Source organism: Arachis stenosperma, chromosome 7 (assembly GCF_014773155.1).
Source record: "Arachis stenosperma cultivar V10309 chromosome 7, arast.V10309.gnm1.PFL2, whole genome shotgun sequence".
In the NCBI taxonomy this organism is placed as follows: Eukaryota; Viridiplantae; Streptophyta; class Magnoliopsida; order Fabales; family Fabaceae; genus Arachis; species Arachis stenosperma.
In genome coordinates this window covers 2262477-2278499 of record NC_080383.1, presented here as the reverse complement: position 1 = coordinate 2278499, position 16023 = coordinate 2262477, and the positions used below count along the sequence as shown (strand labels likewise).

Here is a 16023-nt window from a genome sequence, read left to right as displayed (position 1 = left end):
GGTAGTGATCTGTTTTTTTTTTTTTTCACATTCATTTAAATTGTTGTAAAAACAGACATAACAGATGTGAGATTGAACAAGAAATATGAAAGCATGAAATAAACTTTTCAAGTAATGTTACAATTTTTTTTTTCCAAAAAACCAAGATATATGAAAATGCATTTTTATTACTTGTGGGAACAAAAGAATTTTTTTGTTTTTCATATTGGATTGGTAACGTGTTTTTTTTTGAAATGTGGATTTTGGATGTTATTTTTAAATGTGGAACCGTTTAATTAGACAAATAAAAATTGAATTGTCCGATTTGTATTAAAATAAATTAAAAAATTTGAGGGATAGAAATTGGGATCTTCCAATTTATGTACATTTCATAATTTTAAAATGGAAAAGTCTAGGGGCTAATAGTTTTGTTAAATTTTGGCCAGCATATAACCAGCAGATAAAGGTGAGTCATTGGATGAAATCTCACATCAATTTCATACCATTAAATCATCATTGATGACTATTTGCTGGTTACCAATCACAAAAGTTACTGGCCCCTAATATTGCTCTTTTAAAAAACACCAAAAATTAATATATTAAAGTGTATCATTACTTTTACTTCTATAAAAAAATATAATGAGCTGGGTAAGAGCTTATTTTTGTCCAATCTAACCCTATCTTGTACTTTAACTGTTTGTATAGAATTCGTTTTGTTCCGCTCCTATTCATGAATAGTAAAAATTTATATCCTAATTTATCTTATCACTGCATGTTCTTATTAATTATTAAAAATTAATAAATAAAATTAAATTTTAAAATTTATGTAACCATAATTATATATATAATATAAATTAAATTAAAAACTTAAAAATAGTACAATATTAAACAATATTTTTAATATTTTTATTAATTTTTTTATTTAGATAATACTCAATTTGGTCTCTAAACTTATACGTGAGTCTCAATTTAGTCCCTAAGATTTCAATTGTCTCTATTTAGTCCCCAAAGTTTATAAACATACTTTATATTAGTCCCTGAGACCACTTTTAGCATAAAAAACGTTAATAGAGCGTTGTTGTAGACTATCACATGTCACGTTAAAACTTGTAAAATAATGCAGTTTTGGTGTTGATATTTAAATAGTTCAAAAACGGCATCCTATTACTTATTTTGTTAGGTAAAATTTTAATAAACACCATTTAGGATGTTGTTTTTGGGTTATTTGAGTGCTCACGACAGTGTTCCGTTAACATTTGTAAGTTGAAAATTGTTTCAAGGACTAATATGAGTTATGTTAACAAAATTTATGGACTAAATAGAAGTAATTGAAATTTTAGGAACTAAATTGAGACTTACATGTAAGTTCAGAGACCAAATTAAATATTATCTCATTAGATATATTATATACTAAATTTATATATACCTAGGTATGTATTCTCTACACTCCATCTCGCTTTTAGTCTGTCCAAGATCTCGTCTTGCACTGCACCGGTTAATTATCCGCCCGAATCGTATAGGAGTAGTCGGATACTTGTACCTCTATTTGTACATGGTCACTACTCACTATGTGACTAATTTTTTTTATATAGAAAAAGATTATGTGTAATTCATTATCATAAATAACTGGTGTATTTTTTTTGTATAAATTTATTTTTTTTTTAATTTTAAGTAACATATCCGACTCTTAAATTTAAAGAAGTAAAAAATCTGAAAGTCAAATTTTATAGCACACAAATGGAAGAGTCCCATTTATGTTGAAATAAATCTGGGAGTCATTATTAAAATTCTTTTAATATTAAAATACAAATATGAGAACCCATTGTTTGAAAACATCATTGGAAGCCCAATAACAAAAACAAAAAGCGCCACCATCCTCTCCAAATTTCTAAGAACTATATATTGAATGGCATGGGCATATTCTGTTATAGCTGCAGTTCAACTCGTCTTTGTTGTTTCCTAATTCAATATAAGAATTGATACCATAGGTAAAAACTAAAAAGTAATCTTTATATGTAATGATAACATGATATAAGTACTTTTTATAAGATAATATTTAGTACTCCAAAAAAGATTTTAATTGAGTTGTTACTCTTAAATCATTTATCATATATGATCGCATTGCTTTCAAGTATAATAGTGGAGAAATAAAGTTTATCTCTCTTGATTATCATGAAAAATCAGCTATTTAGTCACTTAATTAATTATTTATATAAAAAATATATTAAAATATAAAAAAACACATTAAAAATAAATTAAATAGCATATATATATATATATATATATATTTATATAAGTACATAATAATTAATTTTTGATGTGCACATAATATTTTATATATATATTATCACATTTGTTAGTCTTAAAATCATGCTTAAAAATATAGTATTTTTAATAATTTGATGATACTATATTATATTATTAAATAATAATATAAATATTTTCAGTTTTATTTTTTTGTCCAAAGAATATTTCCATGTTAATTATTTATTAACATAATAATATACTAAAAGATAATTAGTTGTTTACTATATAAGAAAATTAATTTTTCCATACATAATTTCAAATAAAGTGTTATTTCAATTTTTCATTATTTAAAAAATCTCTACTAAAAAATAAATCTTTTTTTTTAAAAGGAAAAAACTAAAATCAGCAGAATCAGCTTCCGAAGTCCACCAACCAAAGCTGCCACTTGCTGTGGCGAACGAACTCAGCTAACAAAGACAAAGCTCCCAACTTTGATTAAAACCTCAATTCTCATACTTTCGAACCCTAATTTCACACCCCCATTCTTCAAATTCCACAATTTACTTCCAATAGAACCCCAACATTCAAAGAAAGGAGAAATTTTTTTCCTTTATATTGTGTTTTCTGTTCTGTTCTGTTCTGTTCTTATTCGCTGTTATTTTTCCCAATTGTTCTAGGTTGTTGCATAACATAACCTCTTTTTTGGTTGCATATCATAACAAATTAGATATATTTGTTTTGATTCATTTGGGTAGTTTTTCAAGTTATTTGGCATCAAGATTTGATTTTGATTTGTGGGGTGTTCTTAAGTTTTTATTTTTGTTATGAAATTTGTTTGGGGATGGCACTTGAATCATTGGTTCTCGGTCACAAAGTCTTCCTCACCGGCTGTTCTAGATTACCTTATATTGCACACTACAATCGCACAAAGAGAGTTCCAATGAGAGTTGTTTCCACAGAAGATAGATACCCTTCTTGTCCCTTGGTGTCAAATTGTTTTGACCCTTGTAGTTTTGGAAGCGTTTTTATGGTTTCTAGTTATACGAAAGATGATAGAAGGTTGTTTGGTAGAGCTAGCTTGAGGTGTTTGGCAAGTAGTGGCAATGACTGTTTTCAAGAGAAAAATGCTGTTTCCAAAGTGAATTTGAATTTTGTAAAGGGATTGATGAAGAGTGGGGTGATTCTGGCTGCAGCAGTTTGTGGGGTTTTGGTGTTTGGATGCCCGCGAGTTTCCGCCGTCGAAGGTGTAGTGAATGCTGGTTATGGTGTTTTTGGACAGAGCATACTCTTGCTTAGGAACACTTGGCCTAAGGTCTTGCAGGTTCTTCGTATATTTAAGGAGCAGGGGTTGATATTAGCAATCCTTTTGGGGCTCTCAGCATTCTTCTCTATGGCAGAGACTTCAATTACTACACTTTGGCCTTGGAAGGTATGTTCCCTTCTCTATCTGTTTGCTTCTCACATTATGATTTATTTGGTTTTCATTTATGCAATATATGGTTCTAGAAGTTATTGAGCTACATGTTTGGCAAGATTTGACACAAGAACACAATATTAGGTATGCATTACTTTATATGCATCTCTTTGTGCCAATGTCAAAAACCTAAGGCCACAAAGGTAGGAGGCAAAGTGGAGCTTAAGTAACTTGGAAGCCATTGGAGTAGAATGCTAGTTAAAGTCTATCAAAATATCAACATTTGATTGTATTACTGGTTTGGCTGTATAGTTTATGAATGAATATAACAGTGCCTCTTAACTGTCTTAAGAGGGCATATAGTTCTTTTTATGTGAATGCCTTTTTTTATCATAAGATTTTTTATTCCTTTTGAACACTGTTTCTGCTTGTCGTTTGAGCTTTGAAGTCTGATCATTGTTGATGACAATATCTAAGGTTCGTGAATTGGCTGAAAAAGAGTCAGAAAATGGTGTCTTCAGATTGCTTCGGAGTGATGTTACTCGGTTTCTTACAACAATACTTATCGGCACAACGTATTTCCCCCTCATTGTTCTTAGTAGTGATAAATATCCATTTTCTTTAATCTTAATTATGATATATTTTTAATGTTAGGCTATTATGTTGTACTCAGTGTTGTGAATATTGCGGCAACTGCCTTGGTTACAGATGCTGCAACAGCAATGTTTGGGGAAGCTGGTGTCAGTGCAGCAACAGGAGTGATGACTGTATGTTTATTTATTTATTCTTTCTTCAATGTTTGAGGAATCTGTCCACGGATTCCAAACGAGCTTAAATGGTTTTTATGCATAGATCTGATAATAGGAAACTCATATCCTCCGGGTGCATTCTTTCATTGTGTCTACTCACTGTACTTTAAACTAGTTAACTGTTGATGACAAACTAATTTTTCAAAATTCTATAAAAATCAAAGGAAAAAACTTCTTTCTGTAAAGGATTGGATGCTATATTCAAAAACAGTCTCTTATTCATGTTTCCTCTTACTTCTTTCTAAGTATAATATCTGTAAATGCACCTTTTTTTTGCGCTCTTTTTCCCTCATAACATCTCATTGTTTCTTTTTTTTTTTTTGTTTCCTTTGTAACTAAACAAGGTTGCAATTTTGCTTCTCACTGAAATCACTCCAAAAAGTATAGCAGTGCATAATGCCACAGAGGTGGCTCGGTTTGTGGTATGTTGTAAATTTGTTGCCCTTTCTTCTATAATCTTTGTGAGCAGAAATGTTCCTGATTTAAGCATTTGTGTTTATTTTGCATGTTTTCTGTTTACATGCTTCTTTTCAAATTCTTTCTATAACAAATATTGATTATAATGTCTTTAGGTCAGGCCAGTGGCATGGCTTTCCTTGGTATTGTATCCTGTGGGGAGAGTTGTTACTTATCTTTCAATGGGGATGCTGAAAATGCTCGGCTTAAAAGGAAGAAGGTCTGCTTGAAAGATATCTAGGAATTAATCTTTTCTTATCATATTGTATCTATTACTTCTTTACGTCTTTATGAAGTTTCGTGACATCTAATCTTAGTTTGTATGCAAAATTTTAGTCCCTTCGTCACAGGAATGGTGTTCTTTTATTTGCATCTATACTCCATGATAACTCCATTCTTAAGATTGACTTTTAATCTGGAAATTATGATATTTCTGAAACGGCATCCACACTTGTTGGAGCAATCATTGTCGACAATAGACTAAACCATCATTGTTTACTTTACCAGTGAGCCTTATGTAACTGAAGAGGAACTAAAATTGATGCTAAGGGGTGCAGAATTAAGTGGGGCAATAGAGGAAGAGGAACAGGTAATGGATTTTGGGTTTAATATTCTAATTGCACTTTGGTCCATTTTTTTCCCCTCAAAATTCAGTCTTTTCCCATTTATATGATGAGTATATCTCCAATATATATATAATTACAGGATATGATTGAAAATGTATTGGAAATAAAAGACACACATGTGAGAGAGGTTATGACGCCACTTGTTGATGTTGTTGCAATTGATGGAAGTTTAAGCCTTGTAGATTTTCATCATTTGTGGGTCACACATCAGTACTCGAGGTATTTAATTATTCTCGGCCTTCAAATTTGCAATGATAGTTCAAACTACGAAGAGTTTTGTTTCCAATGTGGTAACTGGATCATGATATTTTTAATAGGGTACCTGTTTTTGAGCAACGTGTTGATAATATAACGGGAATAGCATATGCAATGGATCTGTTGGATTATGTTAAGAAGGTTGGGAGATTTTCTTTCTCTTACTTATTGTTAATTATAAGTGCTTTGCCTATTAATTTTATCCCCCAATCTCATAGTTTGCAGAATTATAATCTGTTTGGTTTTGAAGGGCGATTTGCTAGAAAGTACTACAGTTGGAGATATGGCTCACAAACCTGCATATTTCGTACCCGGTAACTTATTCTATCTTGTGTTCGCACAAAATATACTAGAGGTGATAGACACAAACAAGTTCAGTAGGTTTAATCATATGATTTAATTTTGAACAGTCTTTACATTTTAAATTCAGTAGTTCATTTGAAATATATTATGACTTTGTTCTATAAACATTTGAGTGTTATGAAAATGGTAGTTGAGATGTAAATCTCATCCTTAGTGTAAATCAGTCAATTTGTGGATTTTTGAAGCTATTGGGTTATGCTTGATAGCAACACACTTATATCTGTTTTATTGATTTAGTGTTTGGTGAATACATTCTTATTAGTTGTTACTGGTATTTTCAGATTCAATGTCCGTTTGGAATCTTCTTAGAGAGTTTCGAATCAGGAAGGTTCACATGGCTGTTGTACTTAATGAGTATGGCGGAACTGTGGGGGTATGTGCACACAACTCCCGAATCCAGCCAACCCCAATACATACTCTCTGTAATCTGCATATAAGTTCTAGAAGTCTTCACCTTGTGATGCTTACGGAATCTATATATATATATTTCTATTTACAGATTGTAACTCTTGAAGATGTTGTTGAGGAAATTGTTGGTGAAATCTTTGATGAAAATGACTCAAAGGTAAGGCTTAGTATAAGTCACTGCACTTGATTCAGATATTAGTGGCTTATTACGCATTTCTCGCATTATATGTAGGCTATTATTAGCCTTTAACTTTTCGTAGTTCTTGTTTAAATCTTTATGGCCACAACTCTTTGCTGCTTAATGATGACATGCTGATTTACCATAAGAAAACTTCTTTATGTACTTTCGGGGCGATTCTACAGGAGGAGATTCAGAAAAAAACTGGTTACATAGTAATGCGAGCTGAGGGTGTATTTGACGTTGATGCGAACACATCTATTGATCAGCTCTCTGAAGATTTGAACATCAAGATGCCAGAGGTTCTTTACTTTTGTTTTACATATTTATCCTCAGCATCTCAACTTGTTAATAGGTCTAAAACAAAAGATTAAGTAGTTTGGGGATTTCACATTAGAACTTAGAATATAATTGGTATGAACCAATTCTTTTAAAAGCTTAAACTATTATTTTTTTGGTGACTAAAGCTTAAATGTGCTTATTAGCAGTATGGTAAATCTGTTTTAGAATTTCAGGTCTCTTAATATATATAAGTTGCTGCTACTATTTCAGGGTCACCAATACGAGACAGTGTCAGGCTTTGTATGCGAAACATTTGGATACATCCCAAGGACAGGTGAATCGATCAAAGTGTCTCTTGAACGAGAAGATGAAGATGATGATAACGAGGAGACCAAGTCTGACAACCAGGACTCAAAAGAGAAGAACCAGATTTTTAAACTCGAGGTAATCAATTTGTTGCTGCCTGAAGATTCTCACTCAAAATCTTAGCTTGTGTTTATTGAATTTAGAGTGTGTGGAAATAAGCAAGTTAAATGATACTGCAAAACTATAGTAATTTTTTTCACCCGGTAGGTCTATTTTGCAACTATTTTGTATTTTGCTGCAGATACTAGCTGGAAATGCCAGAAAAGTGAGCGCTGTTCGGTTCGAAAGGATAAATGGTGAGGATGAGATGTTGGAGGCCAAAGAAGTAACTCACTTTGTCCCTAAAATTGTGAAGAGAAAATGGAATAATGGTGAGGACTCGGATGATGCAGAGTACGATGGAGATGCATTTGCGAAGAGACCGCAGCACGAGATTTCTAGCGAGTATATAGATGATCAGGAAAATTCTGACAGAGATTAAGGTTCACTCTTTTCATTTTTTGTTCTTCTTTAGATCTATTTGGCATGTTTTGGTGCCATTTTTGCAACACCATGTAAGATGGGAAGGTACATATTGAAAATGAGAATCAATAATGTGAACACATTCATAATTTTGTTCAAAAGGGAATGGGGGGTGTTTACACCAATAAGCCTTGTAACTCAATTGAGATTAGCCCTTTTTTGCAAGTTTTGAAATCATGGGTGTGATGATCATCATGATAATGAGGGATTGATCTTCTTCTACTTAACTCCCTTATCATTTGTTTGCACATTTAATGTCAATGTACCTCCAAAAGAAAACTCAGGTGAAAATTTTCATGAATTAGTTTCATGTGCAAACTTACCCATCGAATTTATTTATGAAAAGTTTTATTTTTTTAATCCGCTAATCAAGAAATTTGTTTTTGACTATTTTTATATATTAAATAATTTCGCATAAACGGTGGAGTATATCACTTTTCATATTAGTATTAAAAAAATGAGTTAATCTTAACATCCCAAAATGGTGCAACTAAAATATAGCAAAGTATCTAAAACTATCACTAGAACTATATTGAATAGAGAGAACAAAACGTGCTTGAATATCAATATTTTAATATGAATAACAAAATGCTCATTGAGACATTGAGTCAAAGTTTTTCTTCCTTTAAAAAAAAGGGTCTTTGTTTCCGTGTGGAACTGTGGATCTCCCGCCTAGGTTGCTGTATAATATAGTCTTATGTCATTATTATTTCTTTGTCGTTTTACTTTTTGGTATCCAAATCCAACAACTATTTGGTGTTCATATTGCAGAGCTAGCTGTTGCAGCAGTAAAACTATGATCATATATAAATTGTTTTAGTTTAGAGTAGAAATGATGTACTTAAGATTAGTTAATTGGATTGCATTGCATCTTAGTTGGCTATAAATCCTCGTTAGTTGCTTATTGTTTACCATCATATCATTCTTGCCTCTTTTCTTCAGTCCCAAGTAAACCAGTTTTTGTTGAACCAAATCAATATCAGGCCATGGGGTCTCTTTTGTTGCTGCAATTTCAAATCATTTTGTGTCTACATATGTTCTTCACTTCTTTCTCTTCATCTTCGTCTTTGTCTCCGCCTTTATGCCATCCTGACCAAAACTCTGCCTTGCTTCAACTCAAGAACTCGCTAAAGGTTGATGGATGGGAAAATGGAACAGATTGCTGTTCGTGGCCTGGTGTCACATGTGAATCCACGTCCGGTCACGTGATTGGTCTCGACCTCAGCTGTCATGGGCTTGAAGGTAAAATCAATTCTACAAGTAGTCTCTTCCATCTTACTCATCTCCAAAAGATCAACCTTTCTCGCAATAGTTTCTATGGTCCTCTATTACCATCTCAGTTTGGCGGGTTTGTGAATCTTACACTCTTGAACTTGTCTTGGTGTTCTTTTGAAGGTGATATTCCTTCTGAAATCTCATATCTTTCCAAATTAGTCTCATTAGATCTCTCAGGTAACTTAAATCTAAAGTGGACAGAAATCACTTGGAAGAGGCTGCTGCAAAATGCAACAGCTTTAAGAGAGATCTTTCTAGATTATACAGATATGTCATCAATTAGTCCAAGTTCTTTGTCTTTAATCACCAAGTGGTCTTTCTCTTCAGTTACTCTTGGCCTTAGTAACACAAATATAACGGGGTATTTGACAAGTGATATTCTTTGTTTGCCCAATCTAAAAGAGCTGCATCTATATGGAAACACATACCTTCAAGTCCATGTTTCTAGATTGAATTGCAATGCTTCTGTTAGTATTTTGGATCTTTCATTTTGTGAGTTCCAAGGATCAATGATCCCTTCATCTTTCTCTAATCTCACATATCTCTCTTCTTTGACTTTGTTTTTATGTGGCCTTAATGATTCAATTCCCTCTTCACTTTCAAACCTTCAACATCTCACTCACTTGGACCTTTCATCTAATAGTATCGTCGGCTCGATCCCATCCTCATTTTCAAACCTTCAACATCTCACTTACTTGGATCTTTCAAACAATAATCTAACTGGTGCAGTCCCAGCATCTTTCTCAAAGCTAGAGCTTCTCACTCATTTAGACCTTTCATCCAATGAACTCAATGGTTCAATCCCTTCATCTCTTTGGAAGCTTCAAGATCTTGTTGTCTTGGATCTTTCTTACAATGAACTAAGTGGTCAACTTCCAGATATATTTGGTGGGCTAAACAAACTGCAAACTCTTAATCTTGGGAACAACAAAATACAGGGAAAGTTGCCATTCTCATTGTTTACATTGACTCAACTTTCTATCTTGGATCTTTCTTCTAATAAATTTGAAGGGCCCTTACCTAATCAAATAGCAGGTTTTTCAAATCTGACTGAATTATATCTGGATGGCAACTTGTTAAATGGGACAATTCCTTCTTGGTGTTTATCTTTGCCGCTTTTGAAACATTTAAACCTTTCAAGTAACCAATTCACAGGAAATCTAAGTGAAATCTCATCTTATTCCTTGCTGTACTTAAATTTATGCGGCAACAAAATTCATGGAGATATTCCAAAGTCGATTTTCGACCTTGTGAACCTCACTGAATTGTGTTTGTCATCAGATAACCATGGTGGTTTTGTCAATTTTCCACTCTTCTCCAAACTTCAGAACTTGAGGTCTCTTACTCTTTCAGGCTATGAATCAATATCACTAAAACCTGATGTCAATGCCAATTATACTTTCCCCAATTTGAAAATGTTGCACTTATTTTCCAACACCATACTTGACTTTCCAAAGTTCTCAGGAAAATTTCCGAGGTTGCTCATACTTGATTTATCCAATAACAATCTCCAAGGTAAAGTGCCTAAATGGATACATGATTTGGATTCTTTATATCATTTGAACCTCTCAACAAACCTATTGACATCAATAGAAAAATTCTCATGGCATGGCCTGCAATACCTTGATCTTAGTTCTAACTCGATGACCAATGAAATTTCATCCATCTTATGCAATATAAGTTCTCTTGAGGTTGTGGACTTGTCCAACAACTATTTCACAGGAACAATTCCACAATGCCTTTCCAACTTATCATATCTTGAAGTTTTGGATCTACGGATGAACAAACTCTATGGCACTTTGCCAGATACGTTTTCCATGAACAGCAACCTCAAAACTTTGAATCTGTATGGAAATCAAGTAGAAGGCCAATTGCCTAAATCTTTGTCCAACTGCACAGAGCTGGAGGTTTTGATTCTTGGCAACAATCGAATAGAGGATACCTTTCCCTATTGGCTTCAGAATTTGACATCTTTGAAAGTGTTGGTCTTAAGAGGCAATAAGTTTTATGGTCCTGTTGGTAATAACTTGACAACCAAGCATCCATTTCCAAGTTTAATTATCTTTGATGCATCAGGCAACAATTTTAGTGGCCTGTTGCCAAAAGACTTCATTGAGAATTTCCAAGCCATGAAGAATGTTGTTCATGCTGAAGTGGGAAGTGTTTTGAGTTACATGAATAGTCGCTTTTACTCTGCAATAAGTTATGAAACTCAACCAGAGTATGCTAACTCATTGATAGCAACAGTTAAAGGGGTCAGCAGAGCTTACACAAAAATTCCAACCATCTTTGCATATATTGATTTGTCAGAGAACAAATTTGAAGGAGAGATTCCAAATGTTATTGGAGAGGTTCATGCACTCATAGCACTCAACCTTTCCCATAACAAACTCATTGGTTCTATTCCTCAATCCATGGGATATTTGACACAACTTGAATCATTGGACCTCTCATCGAATATGCTCACAGGTCGAATCCCAAATGAATTGACCAATCTAAACTTTCTTGGATTCTTGAATCTTTCCAGCAACCATCTTGTAGGACTAATACCTCGAGGAAAACAGTTTGATACGTTTCGAGAGGATTCCTACCAAGGGAACATGGGGTTATGTGGATTTCCATTGTCAATACAATGCAACAAGATCCTTGAAGAAGAACCTTTATCCTCTCCAACCAATCAAGCTGAAGAGAAATTTGGATTTGGTTGGGAGGCAGTGGCAATAGGATATGGATGTGGAACTGTGTTTGGAATAGGATTGGGATGCTGTGTTTTCTCAATTGGAAAGCCTCAATGGCTTGTCACAATCTTTGGAGGTGATCCAAACAAAGGTATGAAAAGGAAGAGAGGAACAAGGTCTCATGGAAACCGTACAAGAACAAATTAATGGATATATGACATAACAGAAGCATGTCTTGTTGCATACTTCTTGGGATCATGGAACACTGTCAAGTTCTTTTTGCATGTTTGGTTGCATTGTAATATTTATATTTTCTAGTGCTTCACATCTCAAATACGTTTTATAAACAATACATATTGAACTCTCTAATTATTAATGTAACGTAATCTTAGCCTCATGAAAATTCTGAAAAATATTTCCTAATATTATATTTGATTGTAAAGGACACAACATTTTAATTCTAGAGAACAACCTAATCGGACTAATCAAATAATTGATTAAGAATCAAAGTATGTAAAGTACTTTCCATCTTCACCAGAACTAAGTATAGATGGTTTAATTTTCGTTTTGAATATAGAGACATTTTCAACTTGCACTGGGAGTTGGGACCAGCTATTACTTGATCATGGATACCACAATTAATGACTTTTGTTTATTATTGCATGAGAATTAGTATTTTTTTAACAAATTATTTTAGATTGTCATCATAAAAAAAAAAAGAAGAAAAAACAAATAGATTGTATTGGAGATATTCCTAATAGTTTGGCAATTGTTCTAACATAATTACTAAAAGAATCAACAATCAGAAAACACACATACATATACGTACTTTGAAAACAGAATTTACTTGCAACATTTCTTACCACTATAGAACAAGTACTTACTATAAATATCGTCAAGACTTGTAGACATCCATAAAGTAAAAGAAAAGTACGACACCAAATCAAATAAAACATGAAAAACACAACAGCACAAGACATAAACTTATTACACATTTACATTACAACAAAAAGCTGAAACAGAGTTGTTCTTGCACGCCGGCGATTTCCACGGCTTCTCCTTTTGATCCTTTTACCTCCAAAGAGGATGACTAGCCATTGAGGCTTTCCAATTGAGAAAACACAATATCCCAATCCTATTCCAAGCACCATTCCACATGCATATCCTATTGCCACTGGTTTCCAACTAAATCCAAATTTGTCTTCAGCCTCAGAAGATGGAGATTGTTGCAAAGGGACATTGTTGTTGCATTGAATTGACAATGGCAATCCACACAACCCCATGTTTCCCTCATAAGAATCATTTGAAAATGTATCAAACTGTTTTCCTTGAGGTATTGATCCTTCAAGATGGTTGTTGGAAAGATTAAGTACTTCAAGAGAGTTCAAATTGGTCAATTCAGCAGGAATATTCCCATCAAGCATATTTGAGGAGAGGTCCAATGATTCAAGATTTGTCAAATTTCCCAAAGAGGGGGGAATAGGACCAATGAGGTTGTTATATGAAAGGTTGAGGCTTTTGAGTCTATGAAGCTCTCCAATAACATCTGGAATCTCTCCTTCAAATTTGTTTTCTGACAAATCGATCATTGCAAAGGCATTTGGAATTTTCGTAAAAGTAAGACTGACTCTTTTAATTGTTGCAACCATAGAAATGTCATATGCTTCATCTTTGTCGCCACTCCTAATCCAATCTGTATTAATATAAGAGAAAGGGCTTTGCACATCATCAACAATCTTCATGGCTCGAAAATTTTGTATGTATGCTTTTGGTAATGAGCCGCTAAAGTTATTGCTTGATATGTCAAAAATAATCAGATTTGGAAATATGTTTTCAGATTTCAAATTTACAATGTGACCGTACAACTTATTGCCTCGTAAGACCAGTATTTCCAATTTTGATATATTCTGAAGCCAATTGGGAAATGTGTCCTCAAATTGATTGTTACCGAGATCCAAATCCACAAGTTTTGAGCATTTGGACAATGATTTCGGCAATAGACCTTCGAACTGGTTGCCATTGAGATTCAGGCCATCAAGCTGCTGAAAGGTATCTGGCAAAATTCCATGAAGTTTGTTCATTTGTAGATCCAAATCTCCAAGAGATGAACTATTGGCAAGGCACCGTGGAAATGTTCCTGTGAATTTGTTGTGGGACAAGTTGATAATTTCAAGAAAGGTTGCATTACAAAAGAAGGAAGAAATGTCATCAGCCATGGAGTTGAAACTAAGATCAAGGTATTCAAGTTGATACCATGGGAAATGGTCCATCAATGTAACATTGTTGTGTGAGAGATTCAAATAAATTAATGAATCCATACCATGTATCCATTCTGGCACTTTTCCCTGAAGACTATTGCTGGACAATTCAAGATAATGTAAATTTGGAAAATTTCCTGAGAATTCCGACCAACCAGTAATATTGCTAGAAAGCAACTGCAGTGCCCACAAATTGGAGAAAGTGTGATTAACACTTGTTTCAAATTTTAGCAATAATGAACTACAACCTGAAAGATAAAGATACTCCAAGTTTTGAAGCTTAGAGAAAAGTGGGAAGTGGACAATACTGCTCCAGTTATCTGAAGACAAGCACAAATGAGTAAGGTTGACAAGATGGAAAATCGATTCTGGAAAGTTTCCATGGAGCTCATTGTTGCACAAGTCTAAAAGCTCCAAGGAATAAGATGTAATTTCACTTATGTGCCCTTTGAATGTGTTATTTGATAGATCTAAGTATCTCAAAGACTTGAGGGATAAGGCCCATTGAGGAATTGTCCCATTTAATAAGTTGTCACTTAGGATTAAGTCAGTGAGATTTAAAAAGGCTACTTTGTCAGGTAGTGGTCCCTCAATTTGATTATGAGAACAATCAAAGGAAGAGAGTTGAGTTAAGGCAAATAATGAGGATGGCAACTTCCTTTGGAAGTTATTATCCGAAAGGCGAAGGAATTGCAAATTGGTTAGCCTATCAAACACATTTGGAATTTGACCACTAAGATCATTCTCTGAAAGATCCAAGTAAACAAGATGATGATGGTTTGAAAGAAATGATGGGAACGAACCAGTGAATGCATTCCATGAAAGGTCCAAGTGAGTGAGATGGTGAAGGTTTAAAAGTGATGACGGGATTGAACCGTTGAGTTGATTTCCCATTAAATTCAAGGAAGTGAGGCGTGTTAGATTAGAGAATGATGAAGAGATAGGCCCTTGGATACCACATTCTGAAAGATCCATGATACTAAGAGAAGTGGTACAACTCAACTCGGAAAGATGGACTGACAATTCATTCCCTTTTAGAAAGAGGTGTTGAAGATTGGGTAAACAAAGTATGTCATTTGTCAAAGAACCCTTTATTTGAGTATCAACAAGACTAAGAGTAACCAAAGTGGAAGACAAGTTGGCAATCAAAGACAAAGGGTTTGGTGTTGGACCAATTGAAGACATATCTGTCTCATCCAATACAATCTCTCTTAAACATGTTGTGTTTTGCAAGAACCTCTTCCAAGTAGTTTCTTGCCACATTAAACCATATTTCGAAGAGAGATCAAGTGATTGTAATTTGGAAAGGTGTGACATTTGGGAAGGAATATCACCTTGAAACCCACAATGAGATAAATTCAAGTGTGTGAGACTCACAAGCTTACTAAACTGAGATGAGAATGGAGAATAATTGAAAAAATTGAAAGCAAGGTTGAGTGTTTGGAGATGAGTAAGATGAAAGAGAGTGCTATTGGGATTCATATTACCTAAAACTGCACCACAACTGAGATCAAGGCCAATCACGTGACCAGACACAGAATGACACGTGACACCCATCCACGAGCAGCAATCTGTCCCATTCTCCCACGTACTCATCTTTGGATACACATGGGGGCACTCATGCTCATACACATACTCATAGTCATCAGAATATTCAAAAAAGGAAGTGTTAAAAATGAAATGGGTCTTAAAGTGAAGCAAGGCAGAGCTGTCTTGAGAATGGCATAGATGCGAAGAAGACAAACATGCAAAATGGAACATCATAAACATATACACACACAACACCACTCTAACAACCAACAACATCAAATACACCATTGATTTTTGCTTATTTTATGTATGTATATATGGCTTACTTGAAAATGGTATTGGTATGTCACTCATCAACTAGGATCCATCTATTTATA

General features: G+C 33.9%; 3 protein-coding genes across 4 annotated transcripts; 2 read left to right on the top strand and 1 right to left on the bottom strand.

Annotated features, from left to right (window-relative positions):
• The first annotated feature begins 2642 nt into the window (after positions 1–2642).
• Positions 2643–8214, top strand: LOC130941351 (putative DUF21 domain-containing protein At3g13070, chloroplastic). Of its 2 annotated transcripts, none has more exons than XM_057869827.1 (14): positions 2643–3655; positions 4118–4215; positions 4314–4407; positions 4794–4871; positions 5022–5125; positions 5413–5494; positions 5611–5750; positions 5849–5927; positions 6037–6100; positions 6431–6522; positions 6649–6714; positions 6921–7037; positions 7288–7461; positions 7625–8214. In XM_057869827.1, exons 1-14 carry the CDS (start codon positions 3068–3070, stop codon positions 7862–7864), a joined length of 2016 nt encoding a protein of 671 aa, XP_057725810.1. In that variant the 5' UTR covers positions 2643–3067; the 3' UTR covers positions 7865–8214. The 2 variants fall into 2 exon arrangements, with proteins under 2 accessions (XP_057725810.1, XP_057725811.1); XM_057869828.1 differs by having other exon boundaries at positions 3418–3655; positions 4295–4407; positions 7625–8212.
• A 567-nt stretch (positions 8215–8781) lies between these two features.
• Positions 8782–12165, top strand: LOC130941867 (receptor-like protein 34). The gene has a single exon (XM_057870493.1). It carries the CDS (start codon positions 8892–8894, stop codon positions 12063–12065), a length of 3174 nt encoding a protein of 1057 aa, XP_057726476.1. The 5' UTR covers positions 8782–8891; the 3' UTR covers positions 12066–12165.
• Positions 12166–12710: 545 nt separating this feature from the next.
• Positions 12711–15541, bottom strand: LOC130941848 (receptor like protein 22-like). The gene has a single exon (XM_057870469.1). It carries the CDS (start codon positions 15431–15433, stop codon positions 12854–12856), a length of 2580 nt encoding a protein of 859 aa, XP_057726452.1. The 5' UTR covers positions 15434–15541; the 3' UTR covers positions 12711–12853.
• Positions 15542–16023: the final 482 nt, after the last annotated feature.